General features: G+C 39.8%; 1 protein-coding gene across 3 annotated transcripts in view; it reads left to right on the forward strand.

Annotated features, from left to right (window-relative positions):
- The window catches only part of LOC127005789 (uncharacterized), a 30,220-nt gene extending 9,914 nt beyond the window's left edge, over positions 1 to 20,306 (forward strand). For all 3 annotated transcript variants that reach the window (XM_050874889.1, XM_050874890.1, XM_050874891.1), the window contains exons 3-8: positions 3,148 to 3,274; positions 5,953 to 6,100; positions 6,560 to 6,706; positions 9,171 to 9,392; positions 12,559 to 12,750; positions 14,638 to 20,306. In XM_050874889.1, coding sequence (XP_050730846.1) covers positions 3,148 to 3,274; positions 5,953 to 6,100; positions 6,560 to 6,706; positions 9,171 to 9,392; positions 12,559 to 12,750; positions 14,638 to 14,837 — 1,036 coding nt within the window. In that variant the 3' untranslated portion in view covers positions 14,838 to 20,306. The remainder of the gene's footprint in view (positions 1 to 3,147; positions 3,275 to 5,952; positions 6,101 to 6,559; positions 6,707 to 9,170; positions 9,393 to 12,558; positions 12,751 to 14,637) is intronic.
- Positions 20,307 to 20,561: the final 255 nt, after the last annotated feature.

Consider the following 20,561-nt stretch of genomic DNA (forward strand, 5'->3'; position numbering starts at 1 on the left):
TAAAAGAGAAGTGTAAATAAGCAGAAGAGAGGAGGAAACGTGCAGCGATAAAACCACACAGGTAACAAGAAGAAGACGCGCCCACTTGGTGCGGCGTGAACACGAAACACAACACACAAGACAACACTGCCTTGGCGCATCAGTCACCAGTGTGCTGAGTACCTCGGCGGTGATGATTAAAGCGGCTATTACTCGGGAACAATGTTGGTGGAGCAGGGTGTTTTTCCTGACATGACTGTTGGGCGATCGTGGGGCGGATTAGTCTGGAGCTAGTATTTCTGCTGTGCAGCAGTCCGGTCAGCTGACGTCTTCTGTGATACATGTTCGAAAGAGCGGATATCCGTTGATGACTAAAGTGTTTGCTGTAAACGCATTTTTGTTTCTCATTGTAAAAATAACTGTATTAAAACATAATATGATTGAAATAAATTAATCAACATCTATTTCTACTTGAAAGTGGGTATAGTCCCTGAAAGTCAAGATCAAGACCAAGATTGCCCATCGAACGTAGCATTCCCGTGTGATTAGTTCCCTCAGTAGCTCGGCGAAAGTTACCGCTTGCACACTGCGCAGTGAGTGAATCTACCAACCAACCCTTTTGTTTACCATTTCAAAGTCACAGCTGCTCGGGGTGAGAGCAGTGTAATTCTTCAACCAACAGTGGAACACTTTGAACACAAGAGAAGGATACATAGCAACATATGGAATCATAGTCATAATTATTGTAAGTAAGGTGGATAAATGTAATGCTGCATACACATTAAGTTCAGGGAAAATGTGGAGTTTAAAAAAAAAAAATTAAATAGATCTTGCCCAATTATAGGTGCATCATATATGTGCGTCTTATATGGCGGGAAATATGGTATACGTATACATAGCTGGGCACGATAACAGAAAACCTTATTCCCGATACCCGATAACTGATAATGGAAAACCTTATTGGTGGTAACCGATATTCGTTAACTGGAGACACAAATATAGGTGATAACCGATACCCGATATAAATCCACAATTCCGATACTAGCTAGCGATAAGTCCGATAGGCAAAACGATAATATATTGATATTTCAAATAAAAAAGATGAATTCAAATTTTCATTATCTGTATTTTAGAAAACTTACAAAACCTGAAAACCACACATTGACACGTACATATGATATGGACGGTAATACTAGAAACGCCTGAACCGGTGTTGTGTCATTTGGTGTCCCCACCGTCAAAAGCTGGCGCTTTGTTTACAAACACTGGTCTCTTGTGAACTGCGCATGCCACGTGCCACGCCGCCACGTGCTAACACAAGCCGCTGGTTTCTGTTTACGCTCTTTACAACGGGATCACAAATTTCAGGCAGTGAATAATCATTTTTGGGGCAAAGTTAAATGATTTTTCTCTTTGATATATAGTGTTTTTTGAGTCTAACATAAAAAAATAACCTAGTATTTTCATGTTGATGATCTAAGTATGAAATCTCCTCACCGAAGATATTTCATACCCCAAAGTTTTTTCATACAACACTGGGTGCCCAGGCCACGCATGCGCAGTAGGGAGGAGACAATGTTTTTTTTCCTGAGAGGCGGAAAAAGTAGCGATTATTGCTTGTTTGGTTCCAAAAGTAACGAAGATACCAATATACATATAAATAAGTAGCGGATGGCTGATAACCCGATTTTGTTATCAGCAATAAAGTGTCACGATAACTTCTTGCGATAACGCCCAGCTATGTATATATATATATATATATATATATATATATATATATATATATATATATATATAGATATATATATATATATATATATATATATATATATATATATATATAGTGCAGCGACTATGTCCGATGAACGAGCCTCCCATAACCCACTTAGCCAGTGGGGTACCTCTTTGGCTGACTCAGTAAGGAGTGGCTCTCCTGTCACGTTGGTCGCGGGTTCAATCCCAGGCAGCTGGCGAATACCCTCACCTTGTCTTGATTAATTTCTCGTGTGTTTCGATACACGCAGAGGACGTGTAGGAAAATAGATAAAAAGAAAATAAACTCCCGGGGCATGACAGTGGTGGCATAGCGGAGGGCATCCTCTCCTGCAGTTCTGTTGATTTTCCCCGAAGGGGTAACAGGTAGGATGGCCCATGCTCTGAGGGTAATAGAAAATGGGAAGTGTTGGAGGTATGTCTCTATGGGGACATTGTGAAATAGTGCACCAAAATGGGTCACAGTCTAAAGGTTTCAACATACAGAAATTAATCTACATAGAGGGGAAAGTCGTGTAGTGCGGCGACTATGCCTGATGAACGAGCCTCCCATAACCCACTTAGCCAGTGGGGTACCTCTTTGGCCGACTCGGTAAGGAGTGGCTCTCCCATCACGGTCGCAGGTTCAATCCCAGGCAGCCGGCGAATACCCTCACCTTGTCTTGATTAATTTCTCATGTGTTTCGATACACGCAGAGGATGTGTAGGAAAATAGAAAAAGAGAAAATAAACTCCCGGGGCATGATATATATATATATATATATATATATATATATATATATATATATATATATATATATATATATATATATATATATATATATATATATATATATATATATATATATATATATATACAAACAATAATATGCTGATTATTGGTATGTTTCAGTAGCTTTGTGATTTGGCAGCTTTTTACCTTCTACCACTTAGGAAGGAAAGTGGATGTAAAATTCTCTCTCTCTCTCTCTCTGTTTCTTTTTATGTTTGTCTGTCTGTCTTTCTGTTTCTATGTCTGTCTGTCTGTCTGTCTATTTATCTCTGTTTCTCTTTGTCTGTCTGTCTGTCCCTCTGTTTATTTTTCTGTTTGTCTGTCTGTCTGTTTGTCTCTGTTTCTCTTTGTCTGTCTGTCTGTCCCTCTGTTTATCTTTGTGTCTGTCTGTCTAATTGTCTTTCTCAATTTCTGTGTGTTTGTCTGTATCACAGTTTTTTTTTCTCTCTCTCTCTCTCTCTCTCTCTCTCTCTCTCTCTCTCTCTCTCTCTCTCTCTCTCTCTCTCTCTCTCTCTCTCTCTCTCTCTCTCTCTCTCTCTCTCTCTCTCTCTCTCTCTCTCTCTCTCTCTCTCTCTCTCTCTCTCACACTTCAATCTTCTTGATGCTGACACCTTCATTTACAGAGACAATGGGCGGGGCCTTGCTGCAGCTGTGTTCTATGGGGTGTGCTCGTCTTCCATGGCTTTCCTCAACAAGGCTGTCATCTACTCATATGAGTTCCCATTTCCATTCTTCATTATGGCATGCCAGGTGTGTATTTTTTAATATTTTATATGTTTCTTGGGAAGTTCTGTCAATGGTGGCCAAAAAATGAGTGAAAGAAAAGGGAGTTATTTCCTTGGAGTGTACTACAGAATGGATGGATAGATAGCAAAACTGATTAGAGAAGTCATGTTGGGAGTAATATTAATATATGTATACACATAAAACTTGTTTATCACTTATCCAATTGAATTCAGCCAAGGCCCAGATGGATGAATAAAAAATGCAGATGTGGAAAAAGAATTCTTACGACCTGCCTTCCCAGACTAAGATTGAAAAAATCTTGCAAACTTGACCTTGGTTGTTTTTTCCAGCCAGATTTGACCATGTGAACTTGCTGTATAGTAGCTATGTTCAGCTAAAGTAACACTAGCCACTCGTATCCCTGGGTTATTGGTCAGGTCAGCCTTGCCTACCTAATGGAAGTGATCACAGTCAGGGCAGCCCCCACCATTAATTCCCTTTCCTTGCGCGCGGGATGGGACGCGACTATCCCCTCAGGCGCAGTCAGGCAGCCCAATGAGGGGTCTTTTTTAACCTCTGTAACTCAAAAACTATTCATCACAGCTAAAAACCAAAAACACCATTGGAAAGAGGAGGTCCAAATCTATAGGAGTTGGTTATGTATGCCTCTCTTGTGAATGTACATGCATGTTCAGGGAGTGTTGAATGTTAACACTTACGTCAGTGTGTGCAGGATGATCAGCCATATTGAGGGAACTGCGGACATCTTTCCTTCAGATTCTGGCAAGGGAGTATTGCCAACTGCAATATTTACAACTGTTTGGTCAAAGAATCAGTCAGGTGATAGGTGAAGCTATGCAAAAATGCTGCTTTATTGGGCAAGAACGTCCACCAGTTACTCGTCCGTAGATTTGCTGCGCTGGGCTGATATGATTTTCCACCAAATTTAGTGAAGAACCCACTCAATTGGCAATCCTGTGTTGTGAGAATTAGTGTTGGAACGCTTTCATACACGGGAGATTTGAGTGCAGCTGGAGCTTGCAGCGAGTGTTTAGCACCACCAGCAAATACACCTAACGCTCACTGCGAGCATTTAGCAATGAAAGGGTTAATTTCAAAACACCAGCAGCTTTTAACATACAAGACCAAGGGAATGTGTGTATTGCAGTGGTGTTTGAGTCCCCATTGGGGGAGGGGACCAGAAATGTTCTCAGGTTGGACCCTACTTCTGCTGTCAACCTTAAGAGGTGTCTTGACGGCTTTTCCAATTTTCTCTTCATTAGTTTTTGTAATATTTCCAGTCTTCGTTTTTATTTCCATTCTGTGGAACACCATCTCTCCTCCTCTAAACCTCACCTCTTCCTAACCAAAACACTGCTTTTTGAGGGTATTGACAGTATTTGGCATTTTCAGTCCAAAACTGCATTCTACATTTATGTATGCATTAAGATGCTCCAATCACACCCTTATTTTTGCAATCTGTCCTATTGCTCATGTACAACCTCTTGACCCACTGAAGAGGCAGTGCTTTTGGCATCAACTTTCAGTTGAGTGGGAAGACTGAGGATGTACTTTTCAAATTTTCCATGGAATGATTGCTGTTTCCAGGTCAAAGAGTCCTCTGTGTGTGCCCAGCACATTATGGAGGTGATTGTTTCTGGAATGGAGGCACACTTTCCATATGTCCTTCCTTTGACTTGAACGTATACAAGAGGGGATTATCAATATACCTCTTGCACAGTGGTGGGCGGGCGCCGCTAACCAAAAAGTTAGCTTCGCTAACTGGTGATCCACCATCTAAAAAGTTAGCTTCGCTTACGCTAAACCACTAAACTGTTAAAGAAACTAGTGGAAGCTAATGGTAACTGCTATCCGCTATTTTTTTTAAATGGTTTTAGCTTCGGTTTAGTATTTTGGCTTTAAAACCCTTAAAAACAGAACTAGTGACCTGAAATTTCAATATGTTGTAGCTTAGACAAAAAGTTTCCCTAATAATTGTCCACTTACCCTACTTTAAGGCATAATTTACCCAAAAGTAGAAGCCCTGGAATTATTGCGGCATGTGGCTCAACTGGTGCTGTGTCTGCTCACAACAGACAAGAACAAACCAGTATGAATTTTTTAGTGGACTTAACGTTAGCGGATTAGGAGCTACATTTAGCGTAAGCTAACTGGTCTGCTAACAGTTTCCAAAGTTAGCAAAAACACTAATCAGCTAAAGTTAGCTTCGCTAATTAGCAGTTAGTGGATTTGCAGAACCATGCCACCACTTCCCTTGCACCATTTTTTAATACTCTTTGGATTCTCTTCCACTTTTCCCTTTGGGGAGCAGTAGCTCTACAGTTTTTTTTCCCATAATTTATGTTCTTTTGGCTTTGAATACTCCCTCTGGCGTAAAATAACAATCTGATTGCATAAAACAATGACGGGTGGGTGTACCAGACTTATTCAGTCGCTGTCTGGGAGGATCAGCTGCAAAAATTCCCTTCTTATTATCAGTGTTTTTTCAATTATCCGAATTACTGCAGATAATTGAGCTTCATATAGTTTTCAAAATTTTCCTGCATGCTAAACTGTTACTAACAGGAAGACCAGAACTGGTGCCATACATGTGTCTGTCCAGAAAGCAAGAAAATTTGTCTTAATCTCAGGTATTATGGGCCCAAAATGGTGGGGATGTCTTGTACATAATTCTGTTGCAGATGCTAGTGACTGTGCTCTTCCTGGAGTTAGCAGCAAGCCTAGGGAAGGTCAAATTGCCAGCCTACACATGGCGGTCAGCACGCAGCTTTCTGGCACCTTCTTTGGGCTATGCCTTTCATGCTACTCTTTCCCTCATGGCTCTTCAAGGTAAGATCAGTCATGCTTGCAATAATATCTTCAGATGTCATCTTTTATGCTTAAAAATTGATAATTAAATGAAGATATTTTGTTGCTTAGAGTAAAACTTTAACAGAGTCATAGATTTGAGTATAATTAGTGTGGAATATTTGTACAAGAATTGAATAATTTGAGATAAGTTATTGGAACTGAGGACATGTTTGAATAAACATATGTATGGGTTTTGCACATATAATGATCATGGAATTGACCAATGAATGAGGAGTTTCTGCATTCAAGTCAGATATTGTTTTCTGTAGTAGCCTTAGTTAAAGCTGTTATGGTCCTACCAAAATACTTACTTTTAGAGAAAAGGAAATTGTTCTAAGTAATTATGTGTTTATCATGATACTGTTTAGTTTGAATGGTAATAAAAAAAATAATACCTTTGTTTCAGGAAGTATTTATGATTTATTTTTACGTTCTTAGGAATGAACATCCCCATGTATGGAGCAGTGAAGCGGTGCACACCCCTTGTCAACCTGATCTTGGCGGTGGTCATCCTGCGGCGGCCATTCCCATCATTCACTCTTATTATGTCCATCCTCATAATCACTACAGGCTGCTTTGTTGCAGGTATATATAATAATAATAATAATAATAATAATAATAATAATAAAAATAATAATAATAATAATAATAATAATAATAATAATAATAATGAGATGATAATAATAATAATAATAATAATTAGTTTATTATATGTTTGCAGCCATTAGGCTGAAAATGTAAATATTAAAAATACATTGTCAAAATAAATAAAAAAAGTACAAAATATGAAGGGATTTGGGGGTCAGTGGTCTACATTATCTGTGGGAATGTTGTGATGATGGTGGTTGTGTGGGGGAGGTTGGGTGGAGTGCAGAGTGGTGGTGCTGGAGGGAGGAAGGGCATCTTCTCCAAGATAGTGGGTAAGTGTTAGCTCCAGGTCATCCCCAGGTCAAAATGCTGGGTCAGGTGGCAGCTGGTGTGTGTGTGTGTGTGTGTGTGTGTGTGTGTGAATAGACTGAGAATGTTTATTGTAGAAGATGACAGTTGTATGTTATCGAGGGATAGGGGATAGGTGTATGGAAGATTGTGTTGAGTTGACAGGTGGAGAAATTGAGTTTTGAGGCACTGAAGGACACCAAGTTCCTCCTGCCCCATTCAGAAATAATAGTAAGATCTGAGGTTAAGCATTCTGCAGTGTCCAGCCTAGAATCATGTAATTCCTTGAGGGAGAGTCTTCTGTCAGAAGATGTTGAGTAATGCAGAGTAGAATCCACATATGAGTGGATAGGACAGTTTGTTTTGGAAAGATCATGAATGAATAACAGGAAGAGAGTGGGGGGATAGGACAGAGCCCTACGGGATGCCACTGTGCATGCATGTGCATCTTCCCACTACACTCTACCCACCTTTCTCTCCTCACCACCTCCCACAATATTCTAGCATCACATTAATCTCCCTTGACTGCTTTTGTCTTCAGCATCACTCAGGTAAAAAAAATTGAGCACTTGTAATCTCTAGTCCTTTACCATGGCTTTTCTCATAACTTTCTCATATTTCTTTTAGTCACAATTTTTCCACACTCCTTACAACATGCTCAGTCATTCCTGCATGTATTCCATCCACTTATGCCTATTCAGTTATGTGCTGCATGACATAAGTAATAACTTTACTCACAGACATTATTTCATGGACTTTCATCTGCTAAAGCTAGGTTCACACATAGCCGACTTGTCCTGTTCGGCCCCATTCCATCCCAATCAGTGAAAACGACACAAAACGTGTGGCATCGTGGCCATGGTTGGCGGTAAATGTGGGTGGGAGGTGGGGTCAACACCAAGCAGCAGGAAGCGGGAAGCAGGCCATTTTTTTTTTAATATTCAAAAAATTTGGGACTGGATGGGACAGTTGTCAGAAATCATCAAAGAATGGGATTAGAATACCGTCAAGCGGGGTCAGATGCTGCCAGGTGAGGGTTAGTCCCCATCTGGCGGCATCTGGCAGTATCAGGCAGGATGAAAATGGCATGAAAATTGTGCACCCTGTGTGACAATGTCACATTGCCAGTAGTCCCCATCAGAATGCCGTTGGCGGCATCCTGATGGGGTTCTGCCTGGGTCCTGCCACTGCTTGGCCTTGTCAAGCAGGACTGTTTGTGCAACATAGCCAGCGGCAGACCCCTGGCTGACACAGGCAGACCCTACCTGACCCCGGCTTCAGTTGGGGTGAGTTGGGGGTCCGACGCCATGGGGACACACTCAGGCCAAAGATGGCTTGAGACGGGGTGTTGTCAGCCACGATTGATCCTGGTCACAATTTTTTTAGGTTGGGACTGAACGGGATGCTAAGTTGACTGTGTATGAACCCAGCCTTAGCTTTGCACTCTTGCTTTGTTTCCTTTTATGATGATGGTCCCTTGCATCAAGGTTTTAGTAATTGATCTCACCTACTTCATCATCATCATTATAATCATCATTACATCCTCATTATTGTTATTGTTATCCCCATCATCATTTTATCACTGCTCTTTTAGATACAATGAGCCTTGAGAAACACACAATAAGTAGGAAAAATTGTCTAGTGCAGTGGGCCTGACCTAAATGATCTCATCCATGTATCATGTGTTATCTATTTGTTTTAAAGCAGTTACATGGATAAATTATGAGAACAATATAATTTGGTAGTTTACAAACTGTCACAACCCTCAGAAATAGTGCTAAGAGTTAATAGTCACGGCCAAAACTAAGGGGGAAAAGGGGCACCCAAGTGGGTCTTATGATCTGTATTATTTTGTTCAGCAAAGAAAGGAGGGAGGTCTGGGAGGTCCCACAAATTACCCTCATGTTGGAGGGGACCCTTCAAAGAGTCGAGACCCCCAGGCCCCCAAATCTTTAGTTAGGTTCCTGGAAGTGACAACCACATGTCAGGTACCAAAGTCATGACAGCTGCAGGAATTTATGAGTTTGGAATGTTTCCAGTTGAATTGAATTATATATGATGCAACACACTATAAAGTTTACTGAAATAATGAATTGTACCACTTCCTTTTCAGTGTTGGGTGACCTTACATTTGATGGGTTTGCCTACAGTATGGGTGCTCTTAGTGTGCTGGCTCAAGGGCTTTACCTAACACTAGTGCAGCAGTGTGCTGAAAATCAGCTGTCCACCTTGGAAATTCTTCAGCTTAACAGCTACAACACACTAGCACCATTCATTGTCATGTCTGTGCTTGTTGGTGAACCAGAAGATATAGTCAAGAGCAAATATATTGGAGGTAAATTATTTATTTTTTCTTGTACATTAGTCTTACAGAATTAGTGATAGTCTCCATAGTGAGTCTGGTTCATTTCCAGAATCTATTTCAGAAGTAGAGGCTAGTAATGACCTTCTGCCTATTTTCCTTGTCCATTACAAGTTTGATGACTATGTCATCAGGATGGCAGCAAACAAGCACTATCCAAGATGCTCTCAGACACTTCTATTCAATCAAAAATCTGTTATTTGAGAGAATTTAAACATTATTGCAGAAACTGTGGTTCTTTAAATGTACTGCCATTGTTGAAAATTTTATTTTGGAAATCATTATTTGCTGGATCTCACTGAAAAGTATGTTATAATGATAATGATTTGTAATAATGAAAATGAAAAAAAAATTATAATAGTAATAATAACAATAAGCTCAGTAATGATAAATCTACTTATGATTATTATCAGGATGAGTCACACAGTGCACTCAACCTCCCTGAGCTGTATCTTTCTCTCCCTATTCCTGAATGGTCCCTCTCTCCATTGGACGTGCCAAACCCTAAGGATGGGTTGGCACGCCCTTAACGTTAGGCCTCCCACATATCTGCTATGTGTGGCGTCTCTGCAAGCCTTAGAGACGGGCGTCCTGGAGGTTGAGTGAGCCGTAGTCATGTGCTGCAGCTAGCAACACACCTCTTTGGTCCTTTATTCTGGCCAAGGCGGGCAGCCTCTCCTGGCTCGGAGAGGTCAGTCAGCTAGTCTGCATCTCTATGACCATGAGCCAAGTGCTCACCACAATGTCAAGTGGTGGTTGCGAATACTTTCCATTTTCTCATGGGGCTGTTGGGCTAATAGGCCCAGTGATCATCCTCCCCTTGTAGGGCTTCATGGTGGGTGGAAGTGTAGAAGATCGAATTTGTCCATACATGTGTATGGCATCCAGTACTCTGATAGGTCTGAGGGGAAGGAGAGCACCACTGCCCTACCCCTCCCTTTTCTTGGGGACCACCAGGGTGGTGCAGATGACTCACAAGCTCGTTGAGTTAGGCCTGGGGTTAACCTCCGGTGGGCTATCCGTGTGGGTGCTCGGAACATCCTGAGCCTCTCAGAGGATCAGCAACTACCCCATCTGTTAAATGAACTCAGGAGGCTGAGAGTGTACATAGTGGGGCTCTCTGAGACAATGAGACCTGGCAATGGAGAGATCAGTAGGGGGTGTTATACCTGCTACTGGTCAGGCCAGAGCAATGGTGCCCATCTCAAAGGAGTAGCTATAATTATTTCTAGCCAACTGCAGTCCTCTTTTGTTGAGGTTACTCTAGTTGATAAGCTTATGATGCTGGTGAGGTTGAAGCACACCTTGGGCTTCATATCTCTTATTGTAGTGTAGGTCCTACCAAGATGTGTGAACTTGAGGAGAAAGAGATGCTCTAGCCAAGCTTGACTCTATAGTTGACCAGTGCCCCCACGTGACACACTCATTGTCTTGTGTAATATCAATGCAGTTACTGACACAGAGAAAGCTGGCTACAAGCTATGTATGGGTCCCCATGCCTCTTGCACCAGAAATGTAAACAGTTTTTTCCTTCTGAACTTTGCAAAGTCCAGAAGGCTGAGGATTGCTGGTTCCTGGTTCCAGAGATGCGAGCCATGCTGCTGTACTTGGTATTGCAATACTGGTGGTGTGGCACAGGAGATCAATCACATCCTTGTTAGTGCTCTGTGGAGGATCCTCCAGAACTGTAGGGTTTTCTGGAGTGCTGAGTTCTTTGCAATTGACCACAGATTTGTTGCAGAACTGAGGATATGCATCAGGTTCTAGAAAATCTCAAGATGTAACCCTACAGAGTTTCATCTGTGAGACATGGCTGTGAGACATAGACACTTAATAGTGACTTGGAGAGATGTGCCAATGCTATTGGTACCAAGTGCCTTTACGGAATCATAGGGCATCGCTGGAATTGCTGATTTTGTGTTGAAGCAGCGACTACATGATGAAACTGAATCAAAGGTTGTTACCAGCTTAGTCTGTAAACATCAATTCTGGCTATATGGGTATGTGGCATGCCTCCCAGATGTTGATCCTGCTCACAGGGTTGTTTCTGCATAAGACAACCCTGAGTGGAGGAGACCAAGGGGATGCCCATGTAACTCGTGGCTGGGGCAAGTCAATTGATCCTGCAGGATGGACTTGGGATGGACAGAGCAGCTACATAGGAGCTTACTCAGGGGACTGGAGTGGAGGTGGCGAGTGACTAAAGTGACGTGCCCCCAGGCATATGCTCCCCATTAGTCAGTTAGTTATTATTATTGTTACTATTACTATACTGTATTTATTACTATTTTTATTATCATTATCATTGTTATTTAATCATTATAATATTAATAATAATGATAATAATAATACTTAATAATAATAATATTAATAATAATAATAATATTAATAATAATAACAATAATAGGCTGTGTGTATTATGACCGCACAGTGATAATACAGATCTTTTTATTGTCACCGCACAGTGAAAAGAACGTGGCTTTAAAATCACCATATAATAAACAGAGCTCCTGATACCCCTTCCTCCCTACTCCCCTTCACCACCCTCCTACCCCTCCCTCCCTACTACCCTCTTACCAATTCCCTCCCTACTCCCCTTCACTACCTCTTAACCCCTCCTCCTCCCTACTCCCCTTCACTACCCCTTAATCACCTCCCTCCCCACACCCCTTCACTACCCTCCTACCCCTGCCCTCCCTACTCCTCCTTCACCACCCTCTTACCACTTACCACATTCTGCACTCCCTACTCCCCCAGCTATACCCTGATTTTATTTTATTTTATTTAGTAAGGAGTTACATTTTGTGGCTGATAAGACAGTGCAGTGACAATATGCCAACTCTGCCCTCCCCACTCCCCCAGCACTACCCTCTAGCAGCTTGATCCATGTCCATACGGTTATAATATTGTCACCTCTAATAACATCATGCTGTGATAATAACCACTTGTAAGATCAGTGTGTGGTGATAATTACTCCCATAATAATAATAATGATAATAATAATAATAATAATAATAATAATAATAATAATAACAACAATAATAATACTAACAAACGTCTTTTGTATTTGTACATAAAGTAATCTATTTATTAGTTTTTATAACCCAGATATGTGCCACAGATTTTGTCCTTATTTCAGATATTGGGTTTCATGTTCTTTTCTGGATCTTGGTGTCCATGGGTGCAGTGCTGAACTATTCCCTTTTCCTGTGCACTGCCCTCAACTCAGCGCTCACCACCTCACTTGTGGGCGTGGCCAAGTCTGTCATTCAGACACTTGTTGGCTTCTTTGTTTTTGGAGGCATTAAATATCATCCTCTTAATATTGCTGGTAAGTGTTGCGTTGTTTACTCCTCAACATCCATCTAGTTACCATTTATAGCTGATGCCTATAGTCAGTTTCATTCTGTCTGTCCACTCGTGAACATAGATGCGGCACCCGCGCATTGTTAGTGTGTGATTGTGTGGAGATCAAATTTATATTTTCAGTGATATATTTGAATGCTTGTGTATATATAAAACCCTCAAGCCCTTTTATATGAACCGCAAACATTCCGATTTGCATCGATAATCTACCATACAAGCACATGAAAGAACAACTTGTATATCAAACAGTAGGTCTACCTATAGTTTGATCATACTCAAATGATCCATAGCCTTTCAGATACCCACATTTCATCTCATTCAGGTACATAAAATGACATCAGACTCTGCAATTGTCTATATATAAGGAATTTTGATGCATTGCTTGTAAATAACATGGGTAGCTTAATATTCGAAATAGCCTAGCATTGCATTCAACAGTTATTATTTACTATTTTATGTTATTTCCTTTACTAATCATTATTTAAATGCAGTAAATTATTAAGAGACCCTTATTTGCACTTGCAGAGCCAGATGGCTTTTGATATACCAGAAATGAGCTATCAATCAATGAATTTGAAAAAAACAGATCATTCGAGCATGATGTGACTATGTTGTTCGGTACAAGCTTGTCTTTTCGTGTGCTTGTATGTCAGGTTATTGATGCAAACAACTGAGTTGTTTTTTGTATACATAAACATTCAAATATATTATTGAAAAACAAGCTTGAATGTCTATCACAACAGTTGATTTTCACATATTCACAAACTAGAAATGTGCAGGTGCCACATTTATCAAAATTCCCACTTTGTTGGTGGACAGATGAAATGAAACAGACTATAGTTGCCTCTGTGAACTCACCTTGATCGGTTTACCATGACAGGAGGGTCTCCAGTTCTCCTTGTTCATCTTTCCCTGAACATCTCTCACTTTTGTGTTGGGTCTGTGTTTCTGACAGGTCTCCACCACCTATAGTCCAACCAAATTGTCAAGTCCGTTTGGGCAGAGGCTCTCGCGGGTCCATTTCTCCCCTCTGCTCTGCCACACAGTCCCAACATCTATTTTTTACTATCATATGTTACCTTTACCTTACATATGAGAGGAAGAGATGTGTTGGGACGGTGTGCCAGAGCAGAGGGGAGAAGTGGACCCGCGGGAGCCTCCACCCAAACGGACTTGACAATTTGGTTTCACTATAGCCCAGCCATACGCGCATCATTCTCTGACAGCTGTGTTGCTATCCAATCCATTCCTGTGCTTCCCACCCACATTCTCTTCAGTCTTCCTCTACTCTTCTCCCCACATATTTAGGTTCTCTTCTCATCACATGCTGTACCACTGCAATCTTCATTCCTGTATTTCTTGTACCATCAGGCCCCACCAAAAAAGCCTGCTGGCACCATAGGTGGAAACCTTAAAAAACAAACAAACAAAACAAAACAAAAAAAAAAACGTGACTGGTGTGACTATACCTTTATATGCTTGGTTGTCCTATACACTCAGTTGTACATAGCATACACTGGAATATATGGTGCCTCCTGTTACCAAGTTTTTGTGCATGACAAACATCAATCCTTCCATTTCTTTACCTCCCTATTTTGTCATTTCTACTGTTATACTGTCTGCACCTGAGGGTTTGCCTGACCTCAACCTCTCCACTGCTTTCCCAAAGGGAAGAAACCATTATAAAAAAAGATAGAAAATCATTATCCTTATGGACAGTAATACAGAAACTTGCTCTGTCTAATAGTAGAATATGTATGAAAAGTCCTTTTTGTATTATTGTACAATTTCTCTTACAGACAGAGATGTCAATGAAAAAAGTTATCAACTGATTTTCTTCCCTCCCTTCCAGGCATTGTTATGAATACATTCGGGGGATTCATGTACACCTACACCAAGTATCAAGAGGCACAGAGGAAAACTTCTCATAAAGATGAAAATTTCAACAAAGTCAAGGCTGGAGAAAGTCTTGAAACGTTGCCAGCCAGCCGGCACAGTGCCCAGGAGGCAAGTAAGGAAGAACTCACTCTGAGTGAAATTAAAGTTAGTTAGTGTATTTATTTTATTCTTTTGATGCTGTCCTAAGCAATTTTTGAACCAAATTACTAAAATGTTGCCTTGTAACATCACCCTTTAAAAAGGAGAGATGTATAGTATTGTAATGTAGAATAACTAGTTAGAGCAAGTTTGCAAAGTACATATTTATTTATTTATATACATTTTTATATGTCCATATTTTTGTGGATGAGAGTGAATCTTAAACTAATATTCTTGTATGCCTGATTCGTGATCCACGTAGAGCAGGAGAAGGTGAATGTGTGACCTATTGTCCTCGTATAAGGCTTGCTAGACCATTTGATGATGCCTATGAAGCAAAGCATAAATGCCATTTCATAATCATGAAAATATGTATTCCATTCCTTTTTTGTACCGTCAACCCTCGTTATCTGACATTTCATTCTTCCGACACTTAATAATACTTACCCTCTTTCACTGTTTGACATGCGTGGCAGACATTTGCTTGCCCGCCAGCTAGTGATTGTGGTAGCTAAAGTGCATTTTGGCATACAAGACAGAGCAAGACCATCTTGGACCTCCCTTGTGTGACTTGCCGGAACTCTCTATTTTTCTCAGCTGATGGGGGGAGAGGACAAGATGAAGCAAAGCTATTTATCATTTTATTACTCTTTGAGGAATATATGGTGCCACAAGTTGTACTAGTCACAAGTTAATCTAGTTGCAAGGTCTTCAATACAAAAGGAAATTTTTCCAAGCTATTTATGTAAATGTACAATAAACCCTTGCCTCTATGGACTTCAGTATAATGAATTTCAGCTTTAACAGTTTTTTTGCCAGTCCAGTATGTGCAGGGATTTACCAAACAAATTCAGTAATTGATGGGTTAGGTTCAATGTGTAATTATTGTTTTAGTTTCTCTGTACGTGTGTTGTATTTGTGATGGATGCATGTATGCAAGTATACGAACTTTCATCTAATAATGCAAACAAGATCTGTTGTCTACGGAAATGGTCGGAAATAGCGAACTTTCAGCTCATATAACAAACAAAGTTTGCTGCATGCCAAAAGTTTGGATCTTTTGGATATAACGGATTATCGTATAAAGTGTTACCCCCTTCTCCCCAAATAGTTTGTTAAAGTAAGGGTTTCCTGTATTCACTAAAAATGCCTGTAACTCTTACTGTCTTTGAAAAGCTAACAAATAGCATCAATCCATTTTTTTGCTGCTGATGAGGGTGATGTGTGTTTTTACTTGTATGCATTTGGTGGAACCTCATTGAGTTACCTCTGCTTTTAAGTATACACCCATATATCTACTTGTATCCTATTATGGGTAATGTGTATTCAAAGTAACAAAGCAAAAAGAGATGCGTGGCTGCCAGTATGAGGTCTGGCTGTGTTCTCTGCTTTTGGCACTCATGGGTGGCAGGACAATAGCTCTGTTTGGCTGTCTCAAAGCTTCAGGGCAAGATTTACATAGATTTACATAGAAAATCAGACCACACAGACCCCATGGTCCAGACTTGGTGGTCTGTCCTTAAACCTAAGTGATTTTACATTAATCAGAAGACTCCGAGTGAAGTTTTGGGCGAAGCTTTCCCCTAAGCTGGTTGGGATGGAAACAACCACTAATGACGGGTTGCTAGTAGACATTGGAAAAAGCCAGCATGGCCCTGACAATAGGCTTACATGGAAAACAATGAAGACATAATAGGAAGATTTTTTATTCTTGCAGGACTGTATAAATTAGAAAAAGAAATCCCTACAAAATATGGAAAATACAAGATAAGAAAACAAAAAGCTTGCAGGATGCACTCAATAGAAGTAAATAATGTAGAAGGGGGCACTACTGCAAAGGCAAAACTTCTTGACACTCATCTGATCTGATCTGAGTCAATGTTATTTGTCAATTTTTCAAAGAAGATAGAAAATTAGGCATTTTTGGAGAATACAATGATGCTAAGTAGCTCAGCAAGCTATTCATATTATTTGTAGACCTTCGTAATTGTGACTAGTTTAGCATGTGTTGTCCTTAACCCTTAAACGACTGCCATCTTTTATTTAATCAGACTCAAATTTCGCCAGTTCTTTGACTTGCCAAGCTGTCTGCTAGAATATTTGACCCTAATGGATTGGAGATGAGGTCACTAGTTTGCAGAGAGCTGCCATGGATCCCACACCTTGCACTTCTCCAGAAAACATAGGGAAACACAGTGATGCATCAGGAGGAAAGGACAGGGTAGAAAGAAGATTATTCTGAGTACAATGAGAGGAGGGATGAATACATTGTGAAGAGTAATGATGGTAGTGAGAGAGATGTAGGGGGTGATGATGTTACTTTACCATCTGTACTACACTACCTCAGCAAATACTCCCATCACAGCAGTGAGGGTAAGAAGGGTACATGAAAGGTGTGTGTTACCTCAACTGAGACACGCACTTGAGTCACCTGCCTCCCAGCATGCCCATGCCCCACACACCTCCTCTCCTGTAGCTGCCACACCAGACACCTCATGCCAGTCCACAGGAATATTTTGTAAGAGGGCCAGAAGTTTTACCCCCAGATGTTAGTGTTGTTGCTAAGAGAACAAGAAATCAGAGTGTATCTAATGACCGCTGCTCTCATTGACAAGGCACAAGGGGGAAGAGAGAAAGTGTGAGGTATGACATCACCGTTGTTAGTCTGTGTTGACAAGCTGTGCATCCTTATAGGAGGTCTTCTCCAAGCTACCTGGAGCAATGTTTTGTGCCGGCAGCTCACACTCTAGCTACATTTCACACCCTTTAGCGTGACTATTACATAACGTATCACAATTTGGATTTCACCGCTGTGTTCAGTGAGCTAAGACGTTTCATATAATATGAATAATAATATAAGAAAAATAGCAGCTGTTTTGACTCATATCTCGACCATTCACTGAAAACAGTACCCATTGTTTAAGGGTTAGGGGGAGAATTTGTTGTTGCTTTAATTTGCGTCTTGGGTCTTGATTTATATAGCGGTATATGTTATGCAGAACTACTCTGAATTTGTCATTGCACAAAATCATTGATCGAACATTTTTTCCTTTGTTTTCATTTTTTTGCTTCATTGTTTGTGGTCTAATTTGTTTTTCACTTGCCCTTATTACCTTCATAAGAACTCTCTTGTCAATGTTTTCAATAAATTTTAATTTACTTGCAATAGAAATTGTGAAAAACTAGTTCTATATTTTTTAACAATATGCAAAAAAAATTAACAGGACATTTTATTTTATTATATTTCAATTTTAAACCCAGTTTTGATTGAAATCATGCAAGTAATGCAGGAGTTGATGCATTTTGTAATTTTTATGCATAATTTTGAAAAAGAAGCAATTGAAGTTTTTGTTCCAAGTGAAGTTACAATGCGGCAAAGCTGTTTTTATATGATTTATCTGGGTTCCTTAACCAATGCCAATGTATATACATAAGGATCTGGTACTTGGTACTCCATTTTGAAGGTATTATTTGCTTGAGGAAGAGCGTATCAGGATGCGCCATACCTCTTATTGTCACCAAGTTTGATTATTAGCTCTGTTCTTTGGTAGAACTAATATCTTCTTTTTTTTTCTCTTTTTCTTGGGTTAGCTTGGTGTTATCCTTAGTTTCTCTTGGAGGTCTAAACCTTTTTTTATATATTTATTGCTTCTAAACATCTTTGTTAGCAAATGACATCTCAGTGCACATTGCTCACTGAAAACTGAGCGGGTGAGGCACACAAAGGTGCCAATGCGATTGCCAGATTCACAAGAATGTATTGGTATGTGTGTTTTGTCATATTCATCGAAAATAATGCGCGATATTGACTCAACCAAACGCACCATGGCTTGCGTGCCATGCCCACCCAGTGAGTAATTAAATGGTGTTAGCTAAGGGCATTTTTATTTATGGAATAACAAAAAAATTCTGACATTAGATGTCTTTAGACCAGATGGTGTTCCCAGAACATTAAACTAGATTTTTTTTCAATATATATATATATATATATATATATATATATATATATATATATATATATATATATATATATATATATATATATATATATATATATATATATATATATATATATACAGTCATACCTCGGTTTATGAGTTTAATTCATTCCGGAATTTTCCTTGTACACCAAAACACTCATAAACCAAAATGAATTTACCCATTGAAATTAATGTAAATCCCATTAATGCATTCCATATCTCTTTTTTTTTTTTAAATCATTTTACATGTTATTTTATCCAGAATTAAAGTAATTTTACTAAATAATAGCAATAATAAATAAAATAAAATACAAATCAATGTGTTACGGTTGTTACGGAGACTCCTGCAATCGCTAATTACGATCGAGGTGTAGGCTTTGCACCAGGGTTTAGAAGCCTCAGTTTCCCTATTCTCGAGGCACCGGAACTATGTTCAACCACCAATGTGAAGCTATCCCGATGTATCGTCTGAGGTGGAGGGTGAACGGGAGTGACAGTCATGTCCAGGAGGGCATACGAGCCACTGAGGCTCGCACCCCATTCCTGTTACGAGCATAGTATCCGCCGTTCCTGTTTTCTTCTTTGCAGAACCATCCCTTTTAACCATCTTTCTGGGGGACAGTGTTAAAGCACAAAGAACGCACACGCACACAGAAGCACAAATGCAAACGGACACGAGGTCACGGATATTATCTCTACAAGTTTACAAAGCGGACTGAGACTAGGGTTGCCAACATGCCACCCTTTCCTTAAAATACGGAATGCCAATTGTTCCGCATTTGACTGTCTGAATGGTTAAGCAGATAAAATTCAATACGGCATTTTAAAACTGTAGTGAGCGCATTTTTCGGTGAACCACAAAACTAGTCCATAAAATTATGTTTGTAAAGTGTTGTCCTGAAATACGTGTAAAATACGCATCATAACGTCCCTCCCCCATCCTCCTCCCTTCTCCAGCAGCGGGTGTCAGTCATGGCAGGCTAGAAAAATTTTAGGGTTGCCACTCGTCCTTAAAATATGGATTCGTTCTGTATTGGAGAATGGTATGTTGCATTCCTTATTTTATTTTGCTCAAGGTGGCAACTCTAACTGAGACTATTCCAATTGTTCTCCTCTTTGAGCACTCTCATCTTGTGGTGAACAAAGGGAACCCACGCTTGTGTCTTCAACTTGTACAAAAAACACGGCAGTTCTTGTCGAAAGACCGACTTGGTCAGCTAGGCTGACGTCAGCCAATAGAGTCGGTCTATTGGCATCTTCCCCTCCCTTTCATAAGCTGTCACCCGGCAAGGGTCTGTGGTCCCTCCTCGGAGGGATGTACGCATTTGAGCCTGACGGCCTCCATATAACCCGTGTCCCATGAGGTGGCGATGAATTATAAAAAAAAAAAAATTGTACAAACAGGATGCTCGTATGCCAAGTCACCACTCGTAAACCAAAGCATGTTTTGTGATTATTTTTTGCTCGTAAATCAAAACACTGGTTAACTAATATATATATATAAACCGAGGTTTGACTGTATATATATATATATATATATATATATATATATATATATATATATATATATATATATATATATATATCTATATATATATATATATATATATATATATATATATATATATATATATATATATATATATATATATATATATATATATATATATATATATATATATATCTATATATATATATATCTATATATACATATATATATATATATTGCTGCTCATAGGGTTGGTCCATCTTGTCCCTT

The sequence above is a fragment of the Eriocheir sinensis genome, chromosome 31 (assembly GCF_024679095.1).
Source record: "Eriocheir sinensis breed Jianghai 21 chromosome 31, ASM2467909v1, whole genome shotgun sequence".
NCBI lineage: Eukaryota > Metazoa > Arthropoda > Malacostraca > Decapoda > Varunidae > Eriocheir > Eriocheir sinensis.